This window comes from Periplaneta americana, chromosome 1, assembly GCF_040183065.1.
Source record: "Periplaneta americana isolate PAMFEO1 chromosome 1, P.americana_PAMFEO1_priV1, whole genome shotgun sequence".
Taxonomy (NCBI): Eukaryota; Metazoa; Arthropoda; class Insecta; order Blattodea; family Blattidae; genus Periplaneta; species Periplaneta americana.
In genome coordinates, this window is record NC_091117.1 from 140262532 (window position 1) to 140278871 (window position 16340).

At 38.6% G+C, this 16340-nt stretch overlaps 1 protein-coding gene across 19 annotated transcripts in view; it reads right to left on the reverse strand.

Moving 5' to 3' along the window:
• The window catches only part of LOC138701480 (bromodomain adjacent to zinc finger domain protein 2B-like), a 1224400-nt gene that overhangs the window by 242327 nt on the left and 965733 nt on the right, over positions 1-16340 (reverse strand). For all 19 annotated transcript variants that reach the window (XM_069828464.1, XM_069828446.1, XM_069828482.1 and 16 more), the window contains one exon: positions 5782-5909. In XM_069828464.1, coding sequence (XP_069684565.1) covers positions 5782-5887 — 106 coding nt within the window. In that variant the 5' untranslated portion in view covers positions 5888-5909. The remainder of the gene's footprint in view (positions 1-5781; positions 5910-16340) is intronic.

Here is a 16340-nt window from a genome sequence, read left to right on the forward strand (position 1 = left end):
ACCTAAATAGTTCTGTTCTTAATGCATTGCACTGATTTTTTTATACAAGAGGTTCCGGATACGATTCCCATGGTTGCTCCATAAATTGGTTTGGACCGTTTCTCTCGAAAAAAAAAAAAGTTGATATATTTTAATCAAGCTGCTCCTGCTATAGAAAGTAAGAAAACAATTGAAACATGTCTAATTTGAAATCTTGGAAAATTCGATGTTTTTAATGGTCCCTTGAACTTCGAATTTACCAAATTTCACTGTATTTATTATTATTATTATTATTATTATTATTATTATTATTATTATTATTATTATTATTATTATTTATCATCATCATCATCATTACAAGTTACTCGTTACTGGTCACTACCTTTTATGTAGGTACATAGATATCTGCTGAAATGCCATGAAAAGGGAATCAATTACCCGCGACTTAATGACAAAAGCTTATGACTTGGTTGTCAAGTGGTCGACATTAGAAACCAGCCACAACTTCTGTCAGTTACTATTGATTAACACACATAAAAAATATGACCACTACGTGTTTCTAGTAGTAACTCAGAAATGCCGCTCCAAGCTTTTAAAAGTAAATATTATGCAATTTTTTCCCTCGCCACCAGAACTTTGTGACAAGTCGTTTCAAGGAGTGACAAAGAGGGTACTACATGTATGCATGTGTAAATTATTCAAAACATTTTTCATATGTGACACTAGAATAAAAGGTGACTTGGAGTTATGTCACCAGTTATGCATGTGCTTCGTAACTGTCCATTATTTCGTGTTACTGTACATTAACTACCCCCCTCTGCGTGGCTCCCACACTGCTTCTGCAATATGGTTTAACGTCCCACACTTTTGTTATGTATCAATTCGCCAACCACAATGCAGAAACAAGAAATAACACAACTTCCATTGCAGAAACGCTGTATCTCGTTTGCAGACTTCACAGTAATTATTTATAGCTTTACAGGAAATTTAAAATTTGGTTTAATTGTATGAAATCGTGATTTGTGTTAGACACACTTAGGTCTACTTGACAGGAGGCTCTGGACAACGATCTAACAATCACATGTTTGATTCCAACACTGCTCTTTGTCCTCTTATTTCAAGGGCATCCAAAGAGTTCTCTGTTATACAAAAGTGACTGACGTCTGAAACATATTTCATATTATAGGCTTCAAAATCTTTAAAATTCAGTCCATGAAATTAAATGTTGAATTTGTTTTATTGGAAATGAATGACACATATAGTTCGCGTAACAGATTTTTAGGCTATTTAGGCGTATTTCGGATTCTTAGAAGTGTCATGTATGATATAACCAAGGAAGAAAACAGAAGGTACAAAAATATGTTTATTTCAAAATCTATTGATTGGCGCACCGTCAGGCAAACAGTTCGAATCTCGGAGTAGAAATTTATTTGTAGAAAAAGACTGTGTTCGGAGGTAGGTTTTCGCGGGTTACTCCCGCTTCTTCTACTGACATTCCACCACTTCTCAATTAATTATCATAAGCATCACACCTGTGTGCTGTAGACCACTTCCTATAGTGCACCAAAGCAACGCTCTGCGTTAAAGACTACAATTCAGCATGTTCCTTATAGAGAGCGACACTTTGTGAATCTGAAGTAAGTCAACATCCGTCATTAGAAAAAAAAAGGTCTAGTGATTGCATATAACATCAATAAACTCCAAACGTTTCCTCTTTGTGTACAGTAGTGGCAAAAAAAAAAAACCGGACCGAGCTTTGTTCGCTCCACAGGACGATAGAGTGGTAACTAAGACTTTCGAGTGCTGGTAAAACTCAAGTTCTGGGAATAATAAGTTAATTTAGTAAAATATAGCTGCAATCGAAAAGTATTGGGAATAAATTTGAATAAGGAACAAAAAAAGTTTCCTTCCCAGGTAAGATTCGAACCACTAAAGTCTTAGTTACCAGTCTATCGTGCTCTAGAGTGAACAAGGCTCTGAAACCAGCTACAAGGGTCGGCCCGGGTTTTTTTTTGCCACTACTGTACAGTATAATGATTAGATACGTAGCAATCGCGTATAATTTAAACCTAATATGTTAAGATTTACAAATTCATACACACCGATTATTTAGTACTGACAGCTCAGCGACGCGAAAGAGGGGAAGTAATAGGAGAAGTGGGGAGAGTTACGGAGTAGAGATAAGGGCAAGCGGTCGGTAAAGGAATGTAGTACAGCTTAATTGTACTGGGAACATACCGCTCTACCGCACACATGACATCCGATCGCTCCGAAGGCAAGCGAGTGAATAACCCAAACACCCCTTGGCGTAACTAAATGGACTCACCTGACCCAGGCGCAGATCGCCGGCGACTGTCAGGACTAAATAAAAATGAACACAAGAAGTCAAAAGCATATTCTTATAATATGGCCTATAAAAATGATTACAAAAATCAATAGACCTAGTAGTCTATAGACATGTAATTGTGTAAGGAACGTCAAAGTGTGACAAAACTGATAAAATAAAAATTGAAGAAATACAAAAATAAACAACACAGGAAACTCTGAACAATGAAAGAATACGGAGAACAGATTATTTTGTAAACAAAGAAAGGAAAAAAAAAGATGGTAGTTCACAACCGAAATCACAACCTAAGTCGAAACAGCAGATTCTCTTTAAACCCAGTACCTATTAAATTCGGGCATTAAATCTGTTCACAATCCAGAAATAATCAGTAAAGTTACAGAGTAACAAAATAGAAATTCTACCTGTCATATACCGAGTAACAACTTCCGATGATCTTGCTGAAACTTTTCGCTTGTTCAAAATGGGGCCTCTAACACACCAAACAGACACTGAAGATTGAAATGGGGATGTGCGAATAATTATTGAACATAACTGTTTCCTATAGGGGGGAGACACGATACTTTGTTTCTTTTAGGGGTGGACACGATTCTTTCTAGACATAAGATTAAAAAACGATACCGTATAGGCTACTTATTATGTGTATGTTGTCTGATATGCTATAAAACAGGGATTCTCAACCTTTTGAAAACTGTGAGTACAGTCCTGACAGTCGCCGGCGATCTGCGCCTGGGTCAGGCGAGTCCATTAAGTTACGCCAAGAGATGTTGTCTGCAGTCAGAGCGATCGGGTGTCACGCATGCGGTATAGCGTTGTGTTTCCAGTACAGTTAAGCTGTACTGCATTCCTTTACCGACCGCTCGCCCTTATCTCTACTCCAGAACTCTCCCCACTACTCCGATTACTTCCCCTCTTTCGCGTCGCTGAGCTGTCAGGACTAAATAATCGGTCTGTAACGTCCACAAGTAGTACTAAGTGAGCGAGCACCATGAAATGGAATACGTTCAATAGGACGCTATGAATAAAATAAAACAAATAAGTAAACACTACATGATAATGATAATGATATCCTTGAAACTGAATGTTACTCAGAATTTCAATGATGCCGAAGGAGTAGTCGCTTGTAGTCGCCTACATGTAAACAGTCCTGCAGATGTGATTTAGTCACTCATGATCATGATTTGTTTTTGAGACATTTCGTAAGTGAGAAAATTATTTCGCATAGGTCTATATTTCGAATACAGTCAGACATTTGAGAGAAACGTCCACAATATTTGGAGTCTTTCCGTAGCTTCTGCTCCCTAAAGACTATGAATTTCTCTTTTTAAAATTAATGTTTCAGGGCTAACGAGGACTGGAAACCTATCAACTGAAGTTCCGCACGAGCAGCCATATTATTCTCTTGAATAATCTTGATTTTCCCGATTAAGTCCACATTGAATTGAAGGGATCAGAGCCATAGTGGGCCAAGCGCCATTTATTAAAAACGAAGAAAGCAAGGGTTAAAGTTAAGTGAATACCATAGTTTAATGAAGATTGACATATCATTTAGTTTTTTCAGTTGGTTATTTAACGACGCTGTATCAAGTACGAGGTTATTTAGCGTCGATGAGATTGGTGATAGCGAGATGGTATTTGGCGAGATGAGGCCGAGGACTCGCCGTAGATTACCTGGCATTCACCTTACGGTTGGAAAAACCTCGGAAAAACCCCAACCAGGTAATCAGTCCAAGCGGGGATCGAACCCGCGCCCGAACCCAACTTCAGATAGGCAGGCAAGCGCCTTAACCGACTGAGCCACGCTGGTGACCTCATTTAGTTTGAATGTGCATACTTTATATTACTTGCTACATGTTTTCATTGAATTATGGTAATAAGTTCATTTTAACCCTTGTCTTCTACGGTTTTAGTAAATGGCGCTTGGCCCACTATGGTTCTGAACCTTTCAATTGAGAGGGGTTATACACCATGAAACACGAGAAGGCCTGTCAGGTCTCTAACATACAGTATTACAATGGATATCCATCCAGCACTATTTGAATCCACCGCTGTGGAGTAACGATCAGCATGCCTGACCATGAAGTGAGCAGGACCGGGTTCAAATCCTAGTTAGTACAAGTTACGTGGTTGAGGTTTCCTCGGGGCTTTCTCTCAACCAATTAAGAGCAAATGCTGGGTAACTTTCGGCGCTGGACCCTGGACTCATATCATTCAGACGCTATATAACCAAAGTAGTTGATAAAACGTGGCAAAATAACCCACTTAATAATAAAAACACTATTTGTTCAGGCTCGTACAACAAAATTTGAATTGGTAAAGGAATCTCAGGATATTTCGTGTTCGCGAACACATTTGAGCCGTTCAGAGCAGAAGTGGTGTAAGTCAAAAATGGGTAATGAGGGTTAAAGTAAAGGTAAAGGTATCCCCGTAACATGCCATGAAGGCACTTGGGGGACATGGAGGTAGAGCCCCATGCTTTCCATGACCTCGACACTAGAATGAGGTGGTGTGGTCGGCACCACGCTCTGACAGACTTTTACCCCCGGGAAATACCCAGTACTCAATTTTATAGGAGGCCGAGTGAACCTCGGAGCCGTTCTGAAAGTTTGGCAACGAGAAAAAACCCTGTCACCACCCCGGACCCCGGACCTTCCAGTCCGTAGCCAGCTGCTCTACCAACTGAGCTTTCCGGCCGCCCGGGTTAAAGTAAACATTCTGTAAAATATAGCGCAATGTAGCAATTAATATTCAATGTATTTCAACTATTAGTAGCCAGTGGATAGCAAGAAGGACATATTAATTGCTACTTTGCGTTGTAGTTTACAGAATTTTTACTTTAGTGCTCATTACCCAATTTTGACTTACACCACTTTTGCTCTGAACGGCTCATTTATACTCGCATAACGAGAGCACATTAAAAGTGCGCCATGGTGCTCGAGCACCAGGTTGAGAACGCCGAGTATAAAATCTAAAAGGTACACAAGAACTATCTCACGTTGGTCTGAGTAACTTTGTGTTACGAGCAGTCTGTTTCAGTCATGGCAATGACAAGCCAAGTCAACATGTACTGTATGTTATGGAACAAAGAATGTGGTATCTTTCGTAGTTCGTTCACATAATCGAGTTGTGGTAAGTGGAGTTCTCTAGATGTCATCCAGTGCTCCGAGAAGAAACGACTTCGTGTACGAACAATAAAAAATCGGAGGCCAGTAAAGCGAAGGCAGAAATGTTATCTATTGGTTTAATATGAAATTCTGTTATTCTCATCCAAATTACGGGGAAAGTTACACTGGCGCACGGTCATATGTCCAGGTCATATGTGTTTATTAAAAGAAAATACGGAGGCCTAATCGTGTGCGAGGAAGATACTACATTTTGCATCGATACTGTTTTAACTCCACCACCACCCACCCAGCCAGCACAGAACGGGACAAACAAAGTCGTTGGCCTGTACTCACCGAAGAGACTGGCGGCGTCCAACAGGCTGGCTGCGTCCGGCTGGGCGCCCGCCGCTGATCCAGCCTTCTCCCCGCGATCCGCCGTCTCACCGTTCTCCTTATCCATGGCTGCACCGGGGCGCCACCACCTGAAAACAGTGTGTATTAAGATGACACTTCAAAATCATTCATTGAGTTGGCTTCATGTAGCAGTTAAATCCAAGTTCCATTTCTTAGTCTTCAGCGTTCCTAACAAATTAATTTAATGTTATAGGTTAACAACTGCCAAAACTCCGTTGTAGGAGGTTACTACACCTTACTGCTGCGATAGAGGCGGAGTCTTCCTCCATTAATCTGAATCATTGTCGCGTTGATTGACAAATCATTTGATGGATCACTGCTATCACTTAAACTTCTAAAGAAATTATTCTGTCAGTTTCACTGTCTTATATATTAGCACTACAAAAATATTGTTCTTAGTTATTTAACGTGATCAACACATTTCTTCCACTTGTCTTTTCCATATTCTGCGAAAAGGCGGCTACAGAATCGTTTCTTTACGTTAAGTGGGATTTTTAAATCCAATTGCTGATTAAACATTTTAGTCTCGTCCTTATGTAAATGAAACCAATCAAAACAATAAACGCTTATTTTTAAAGCACTGTTGGGTTTTGAAGATAAAATATAATGTTTACGTACGCCCGCGCTACGTGACAGACCGTGAGCAATCAGACATAAACCTTTAAAGCCTGGTTCACAATAAACCGGGAACGCAAACGACGAGAACGTTAACGGAAATAACGTCAAAATAAATGTGTTTAAATGTGAGCATTCACGTGAATGTTCACATTTAAATACATTTATTTTAACAATATTTCCGTTCTCGTTGTCGTTTCCGTTCCCGGTTTATTGTGAACCAGCCTTAACAAGTGATAATATCTTGTAGACTCATTCTATTAACATGGAGTTTTTTCAACATAAAGTATAATGTATTTAGACGATTTCATACACTGCAACTACTCACTTATCTTTTCAAGGAAAAAAGTCATCGTTGATTGATTTTCTACTGCAAAAACAATGGTATAAAACAAACCTCAATTAAGTAGTCTTACATATTTTGTTACATTGCGGCGAATCAAACATCTTACAAATCCGCAAACAATACTCTTCAACATGTTTTTTTTTTTTCTTATTAGAATCTGATTACTACTTTTTGAGTTATTATTAAGTATATAAATGCGAAAATATTCTGCTTCATTGGAAGTCTACGTGAGTAACGCCTTCTCCCGTTATTGGCAGAAAATTAGGAAGGAGAAGGTGAATAGTATATTGTGTCACTCTTTAAGATTGACGCATGCGCAGACCAACGGAGTTTTGTAAGTTGTTCCCCTATAGCTATCTTAATAATTGAGCTGTATTTTCCCAATGTCTTACTGGGAGTGTAGTGCCAGGTCAGTTACATAAGTCATTAATTAATATTAATTAATTTATAAAGCTGTTAATTTAATTCAGTCAATGAGTCAGTCTATCAGTCAGCCAGTTTGGTTAATGAAGTCAGTGGGTCAGATTATTCTTTTGTTCGTTCATTTATTCAATCCTTATTAATTCAAGCCAATGACCAAAATTATTCATTCATTCGGCCAGTCGGATGAACTTAGTGAGTCAACAAGTCAGATTTATTATTAATTTAATTAATAGTGTTAATTAGCCTAAGTCAATGATGTCATTCATTTTTGCATGCATTAATTCAATTTATCTACAAATTACATTAATCATTGTGGTATACAGAACATAAATCTTCAACTAAGATAACGGTACATAAATCTAAAAGTGGTCACTGGATATTCATTAGCCAAATTTTACTCAATAGGGCTTATTTTTAAGTTAATGCAAAAGGTGTATAATGGTAAAACATATGGCTTATTCCCAGCTAGGATATTTTAACTTGTAGAATTAACTATCGCGCATACTTAATAAGCGTCATACGCCTGTTCACAACAGTTGGGAGATCTTTGACTCGATTTAATCTAATTCGTTCTAGTCACACGGTATTCAATAGCATAAATGCAGTTAAGAGAGCAAATGATATGTGGACCAAGTAGGCTTACTGATGCCATACCTACTTCTTCCTTTTATTTGTATTTATTTTTCCAAGAAAGGCAAGAACAATTACTCGACCTTCGAAACAAGTCACATAAAAAAGCTCGGGTTCAAACTACAACTGAACCGCAAATTTTATGTAAAACGTCATGCCGAAAAGTTTAATGTTGGCGGTCTTTCTTTGCAGATGTTTTAGGGCCGTATTCATAGACATTCTTAGCCCGGGCTTCCGGTGGATGATCAGCGATCTAACGTTTTTCATATTCATAAACAAGTGTTAGCGATGTGATATGATATGAATCCTGTACAAATAACCAGTCGACAGGCGGGGCTAGTTTAGCACGCTCGTAGCACGGGCTAGCGAAATGTCTATGAATAGCACCCATAGTCTTTTAGCTATTTAAAATAGTAAAGGGCGAAAGAAAGAAGTTGACTGTTACAGAGATTTTATTTTTTCGGTCTCTGTGAACTTTCCTCAGCCTCCTTCCGTTTTCGGTAGTTTTCTTGCTTTTGTTTGGTAGTTGGTCTCGGTCTTGTAAAACTAAAAGACAAAATTTTATTAAATATTTTTAATTAGGTTTTCTATTCCTTAATAAATTTGTTTTTGCACTTGTAAGGCGTCGTTGCAACTTCTTAAAGAGTATCTATTCGTCAGTGTATGTTGAGTGATTCATAAGATATTAAATAATTATACGGTGAGAGCGTGAAATACATACGTGATTTTGACATAGCCACAATTTTAGCAGTTTTCAAGATTTTTCGTTGATTCCTTTTTGAGGTATACGCATATTCCTTACCTTTCAAACAATGCGTCGTTCACTGCTCTAGTCGAACTAGGCGCGGAGCACTGTGAACAAAAGTAGACAACACGAAAGTCTAATACTACGAGCGCCAAGGTGCCCCCCCCCCCCATGTGTAGGCTACCTTAGGTCAAAAAGATAGCTGTGGGCTTCGAATCCTAATAAACACAATTTATCATTTATCAGCTCCACGCTTACCACGGATTTCATAAGCTTATTTTAGGGCCTCTATATGTTGCGGCGGTGATGAAATACTGTATGTACTGTAGCTGGAAACTAAGCAAAAGAACAAACTATCGTCATCTGACGTACAATTTGCCACAGCTCATATGAACCGCGCGTTAACAGGTCATAATTTCAACGCGGGAAATCTTTTTGTCCACCATGATACATAGCGCTGTTTATTTCAGAATATAATTGAACGCCATTTCTACAAAAAAGTAACGTCAGAAATCTTGAGGTAGATGTCGAGAAACGACCTTCACAGCAGCTGATTATAGTGAAGAGTAATTGTCTTGCTATATTACGCATACGTATGACGCACTTTACAAATAATATACACCTGTAGAATGCTCCAAGGTTATAAGACGCAATCACCCGCCTTGAAGTTGCACAGATGAAAACTGACATCTTAAATTCTCTATTAACAGATGAATCATATAGCAATAAGAGATATCACTACATAACACGCTATTCGTCATATAACTTACACATAAGAAACACTTATTTATGGCTTTTAAGGAACCCGAGATTCATTGTCGTCCTCACATAAGCCCGCCATCGATCCGTATCCTGAGCAAAACTAATCCAGTCTCTACCATCATATCCCACCTCCCTCAAATCCATTTTAATATTATCCTCTCATCTACGTCTCGGCCTCCCAAAAGGTCTCATTCCTTTCGGCCTCCCAACTAAAGGCTATGTGATGTATCTTTTCTCATTGTGAAAAGAGAGAGAAAGGAGATATGTCTTACTTCGTCTGTGTTGTTATGGTGATGGAGGATGGAGCGGTGCCGTCCATCCATCCAGTGGCGGAAGGGACTAGTTGACATATTCTGTAGCGCAAAATAACATTACAATATATCTCTCTTCGTACTGTGTAGTTCCGTCACTGAGCTTGTCTTTCAAGAAACTGAGTTCCGGCAGCCTGTACAATAACAAGATTTCGAAAGGAATCCTGAAAATTTACATTCATTCATTCATTCATTCATTCATTCATTCATTCATTCATTCATTTTATTCCATAGATCTTACATGAGCAATGAAGCTTTAAGATGTGGAACATGTCAACATTTTACAATATTACAATTACAATTTTTACAAATTTTTATAATTTTACAATTTAGTAATTTTCTACAATTTTTACAATTTTGTACAATTTTTTTTTTTTCATTTTTTTTTTTTTTTACATTTTGGCGAGATGTAGTGAGATGAGATGAGGTCCGAGGATTCGCCAAAATATTACCCGACATTTGCCAAACAACCCTCCTATAATCTCCACCCGCATTTGAAGGGACTTGGTTTTATTGCTACTGAGACAAGATAAACCTCACCAGGTATAACACTCTATATGCATTTCTGGATTCACCCATACGTGCTACATACCCTGCCCACCTAAAACGTCTGGATTTAATATTTCTATAATTATGTCAGGTGAAGAATAAAATGCATGCAGCTCTGCGTTATGTAACTTTCTCCATTCTCCTGTAACTTCATCCCTCTTAGCCCAAAATATTTTCCTAAGGACCTTATTCTCAAAGACCCTTAATTTCTGTTCCTCTCTCAAAGTGACAGTCCAAGTTTCACAACCATACAGAACAACCGGTAATATAACTGTATAACTTTCAGATTTTTTGACACCAGACTAGATGACAAAAGCTTTTCAACCGAATACTGATATACCTGGATGAATTGACTAATGAATAAATAATCTTATGTTCTTTATTTGTTGTTTACTCATCTGTCCGAAGACACGTTTGAACCTCACGAGTGTCACCAATTAGGCATCACATATGAAGCAACTAAGCCAGGTGATAATGGGATAGGTAGAATGGTCAGCTTCTTTCCCCCTCCACTGAATACATCGCTGACTTGTAACATTAGCTACACTAATCACACTTCAGTTGTATACAAAAATAATAATTGTTCTTCCTCTGACACATATCAAGTAAGATGTACTGCATGATAGTAGATGCACGTACATATCAATCAGAAACTCAATCGGAGGTATTATGTTCTTTATAAACAAAAATTAGACTACTACACTTGACTGACATACGTCCTGGATGAATTTACTAATGAACAGAAATTACTATTATTTGATGCATATATCTCCTGAATGAACTGACTGATGAATAAAATCAGAGTTATAGCTAATGAAAAGGCCTCTAGAAAGACGGGGAAATATACAGTGTTAAAAGAAGTATCCATTATTTTAGGAGGTGATGGTACGCATCAAAACAAGGAAAAAAGTCTAATAAGCATGGGTCCTACAACACATACTTTCTAAGATCTGAACACTTGTTCATAGGAGGTGCCCAATGTGACGTCCATTTATGGCAATGCACTTCTCTGTCCTAGAATATAGCAGGCTGTCAAATAATCATACCGTAATTGATACCCCTGGCATGGAATAGTGATACGTCACAAGGAATACTGAAAAGAAAAGTTTGGTTGCGGATATGAGCGGGGTTCAGCAGAGATGGTGTTGTGAATTTTCGTAATCAGCATGTGTGGGCTGATGAAAATTCCCATGTACTTGAAGAAACAAGGCAACAGCACCCATTCTCAATCAACGTATGGGCAGGCGTTTTTGGCGATAGATTAAGGACCATATGTGCTACTACAGAGATTAACTGGGGCTCGTTATCAGGACTTTTTTTATTAACGTATTGCCTACCTTGCTGGAGTATGTGCCATGTCAGCAAAGACTACAGATGTAGTTCATGCATGATGGCACACCAGCACATTTTTTCCGCAATGTGCGTGAACACCTGACGCTGACATTTCAGGACCGCTAGGTTGATTGGGGAGGTTCCACACCTTGACCTGCTCGTTTCCCAAATCCAAATCCACTAGTCTTTTGGTTATCAAGAACAACCAGGTCAATTTCAAAGAGTGCGTAATTCCTTACGCCGAAGGGCATTGCCATGAATTGACGTCACATTGAGCACCTCCTATAAACAAGTGTTCAGATCTCAGAAAGTATGTGTTGTAGGACCCATATTTATTAGACTTTTTTTCTTGTTTTGATGCATATTAGCACCTCCTAAAATATTGGATACTTTCTTTAACAGCCTGTATAACGAGTATATCACACACAACTTTATATAAAAAAGACTAAGAGCGTGTATTTTTATTAACGCCAAGAAATATTTTTACAGCACGGAAATTAATTTATAATTTGTATGGCGAGAAAAATAATAATTAGTGACTTAAAATTCTACAACACAATCGTTTTGATCCCAATTCATTAATTTCCCCATAATTTCTAACCAAATAATTATAATCATGTGATGATTCTATTAGACTTGCGTATTACATTACGGCTGAGATGAAGGTTTTCTTCACGTGCTTCTTAGGTTATCCGTAATATTATTTCACATTGTTCCAGAATCATCTCATCTGCAATTAAAAAGGATTGTCAGGCCTAACGCGACAACTTTCGATCAACTTGATTTCAATTTATCCTATGATATAGAGTCAGCACGACGCTGGAACTCCATTCAAGCCTTGGTTTTTCTCAACCGATGCATGTGCCGTGCGAGGCCCGCTTCGCATAAATCCGAACTACATGAGTGATAGTGAGTGGTTTCTATAACTGTGAGATGCGAGGTCTGTGCGCCTCGCAACCATAGAAACCACTCACTATCTCTCGTGTAGTCCGGATTTGTCTGGCGGGCCTCGCACCTGGCACGTCGCATACGTCGGTTCAGAAAAACCAAGACTTAAATACGAGACATCGCATTGACAAGAGAAAACTATCCATGCGCTGAACAGAATTCGAACTCATAACAGTGGTTTTCACGCAATGTTAAACCTGCGCACGTATGTCGTTGCGTTCATCACGATCGGCTATACAACTTTATTTGTAAATAAAACAAACAAAACTGCATTGAGTATAGTCAAAGATGTACAGAACTTAAACTACTTTACTTGATAAACGTGTGAACTAGTGAATACGAGTTAGAGATGAAATCCTATTCTAATTACATCAGTCCACCCGTAGAGTAATTAATTACATTAGCAAAGTAGCGGCCCACGCAACCATTACTAGCGTTGCGCGTGTATTGTAATGAATTTCGAAATTTCTTTTAATTTACACAGTGATGCGTGTAAAAAAGGAAATGCGCACGAAATAAGAAAAAGAGAGCATAACCGTATCAGATTAGATCTTTACTGCAACACTTCTAAACTGCAGAAACTGCTCAGATCTGGAGGAATAATAAATTCCAATTCCTTCGGTATCAAATCATCATTTTTTTTTTCTTTTAAATATGTTCTCTGCAGTCTACAGACTTACTGTCACTTGTTTCCTCCGAATGTGTCAATGAATGAATGAACAGACGATGATGATTATTATGCAGACTTTGTGAAAAACTGAAAGCAAAATGAGAGCACCCCGAGAATGCACTACAAAATCGTCTTTAGCACCACAAATTTCATTAAAATCTCACATGGACTACAGCCCGGGCCTAGACTATAGAAAGTGAAGGACCCACGATCAGTATCTCGTAACTTACTCCACACTGTAAAAGCTTTTACCAAAGTTAGTAGGCCTATACTTTAACGAGTGAGTCAAAATTCGCTTGTACCTGTTCAGCAATGTGATCGACATTAAAATGTATTCCAGTAAGTTCTATAATAGTACGGTATTATTATTACAGCTAGGAAGTTGGTACCAAAACTATTAAATTGTTTGAGCCTGGACTATATCTCTACCAAATGAAGAGTAGTAACGCAGCTCTAAACGTCAACAAACCAGTCTAACAAACATGTACAAACAGGTGATAAACTCCATACTTACGGTATATCGATTAGATATGATGACAGAGTCCACACCTGTGGAGTAACGGTCAGCGCGTCTGGCTGCGAAACCAGGTGGCCCGGGTTCGAATCCCGGTTGGGGCAAGTTACCTGGTTGAGGTTTTTTCCGGGGTTTTCCCTCAACCCAATACGAGCAAATGCTGGGTAACTTTCGGTGCTGGACCCCGGACTCATTTCACCGGCATTATCACCTTCATATCATTCAGACGCTAAATAACCTAGATGTTGATACAGCGTCGTAAAATAACCCAATAAAATAAAATATATAATGACAGATGTAAGCAGCATTCTTAATAAACAAGGTGCGTAATAGGTAGAGCTGAATGGGTAGACCAAGATAAAAATAAAAAAAATAGGTGTAAGAAGTTCGAAGAGACGAATACAGAACAAAAGTAAAGGGTGGTTCACAATAAACAGGGAACGGAAACGACGAGAACGAGAACGAAAATAATGTTAAAATAAATGTATTTAAATGTGAGCATTCACAATAGTTAATTGTGAATGCTACCATTTAAATACATTTATTTTTACATTATTTCCGTTTTCGTTCTCGTTGTCGTTTCCGATCCCGATTTATTATGAATCAGCCTTAACTGGATATTAATTGTATGAAAGGCTTTGACCCTCCTAAAGCTTAACTTCACGGCGAGATAGAAAGAGGGAGAAAAATAGTGAGAACGCGCGCGAGAGAAAATAGAGTTTATTTTGTTATTCATTAAACATTCTTCATAGATTTGATCGTATAAAACATTATAATGATTAACATGAAATTTCTTTGTTTAAAATTGATTTAACCTCTTTATGAAAAGGATTGCTCGATTACTTCGAGATTTGTAGAATTTTACAGCAGCATAAACCCAGGATTCATATAATAGTCAAAGATTAAGAAGAGATTGGTACAGAAAACAATTTGTTCCTCGTCCTTGATCTGGTAGCATGGACCTATGACGAATATCGAATGTGTCGACTTTCACAATATGTTATTATGGGAGAGCTGGGATAAAGACATTCCGGAAGACTTGTCAGGATGTCCTGGATAGAAAGGAGAAGAGGTCCAGAGGTTGTCTCCGTCTCTCTTGTTGACCACACCTATTTCCAAGTTCTTGCCTCTGCTATCCCGTTCGGGAGAATGATGTGTTATAACATCTGGATCAAGCTAGGTATATCCGTATCCGGTAAATAGAAAGAGAGCGAGCGGGGAGGTGAGAGAATAGGAAGGGGAGGACATAGAACTAGTCAGCTATGTAGTTGTGTGTGTGTGTATATATATGCCATGTACATACGAATTGGAGAGAGGTGAGTCTACCTATGTCACGAGAGTGGAAGAGAGAGAGTAAGTGGTACAGAGAGGGGGTATTGAGGGATGGACCGTGAGAGGGGGGAAAGAGAGAGAGAGAAGCGAGTGGAACTTGGGTGAATGAATACCTGGTTGGTTGCTGATGCTGGATTGCGCACAATGTTACCTCTTACTCCTATACTTCGAGTCTATGTCCCTGTCCTGCTGTACGACTGAAACCATGTTGAAATGTATATATAGAACATATCCAGAACTGCAGTAAATCAATAACAAGCAAGGGCTCCTGCCCCCCCCCCTACACCCTCTCTAAACCCTCTCCCCACATATAACCATCATCATCAACATAGTCATCATCTTCCCTTCCACCCCAGTTTATAACAAAACGCAACAGCACCCTCTCCCCATACTCCACCCGCGGTCATCGGACTTGTCTCTGCGCTAACAGTCCTGCATTTGTAAACGATGAATATCTAAATCTAAATAATGTCTTGTTTATTATTTACAATTTTGTCAACAAGAGATACTTATACTGTGCTTCATGTAATAACGTTTCGGGTAGAAACCTAGCTAGCCAACTGTTTGATCCCCGGCAGTGAAGTGGAAATCCTCAAAAACTAGATTGTATTCCATGAATTCCACTTATTTTATACCGTGTTAATTTAAGGCCTTGCACCATATTGACCACATAATCAGTGTCCTCCTGTGTCTGAATTTTAGTGTTTGTTTATGATCTGGAAGAACAAGTAGGTAGATTAGATTTAGATTAGATATGATTAGATAAAGATAGAGACGATAGGTAGATAGGCAGGCAGACAGACAGACAAACAGAATTAGGCAGATAGATAGATAGATAGATAGATAGATAGATAGATAGATAGATAGATAGATAGATAGATAGATAGACAGACAGACAGACAGACAGACAGACAGACAGACAGACAGACAGACAGACAGACAGACAGACAGACAGACAGACAGATAGATAGATAGATAGATAGATAGATAGATAGATAGATAGATAGATAGATAGATAGATAGATAGATAGATAGATAGATAGATAGATAGACGAAAAATAGATGCGTTAGATTAACTTTCAAATGAGATTACCTCCAGCAATATAATACAACACTTGGATTTTTGCTACGGAATTTCCCAAGTCCAACGGATCGCGAACCAACTCTAGTGATCTCTTTCACCAGCCCTGGACATAAGAGGGGAAGTGAAAGGGACGGAGAAACCCCGCACATCTCCTCGCTTACATTGTCTTAAGCCTTGGATTTTCTGAAACGACACATGCGAGTTGAGAGGCGCGCCTCGTACAAATCCGGACTATGAG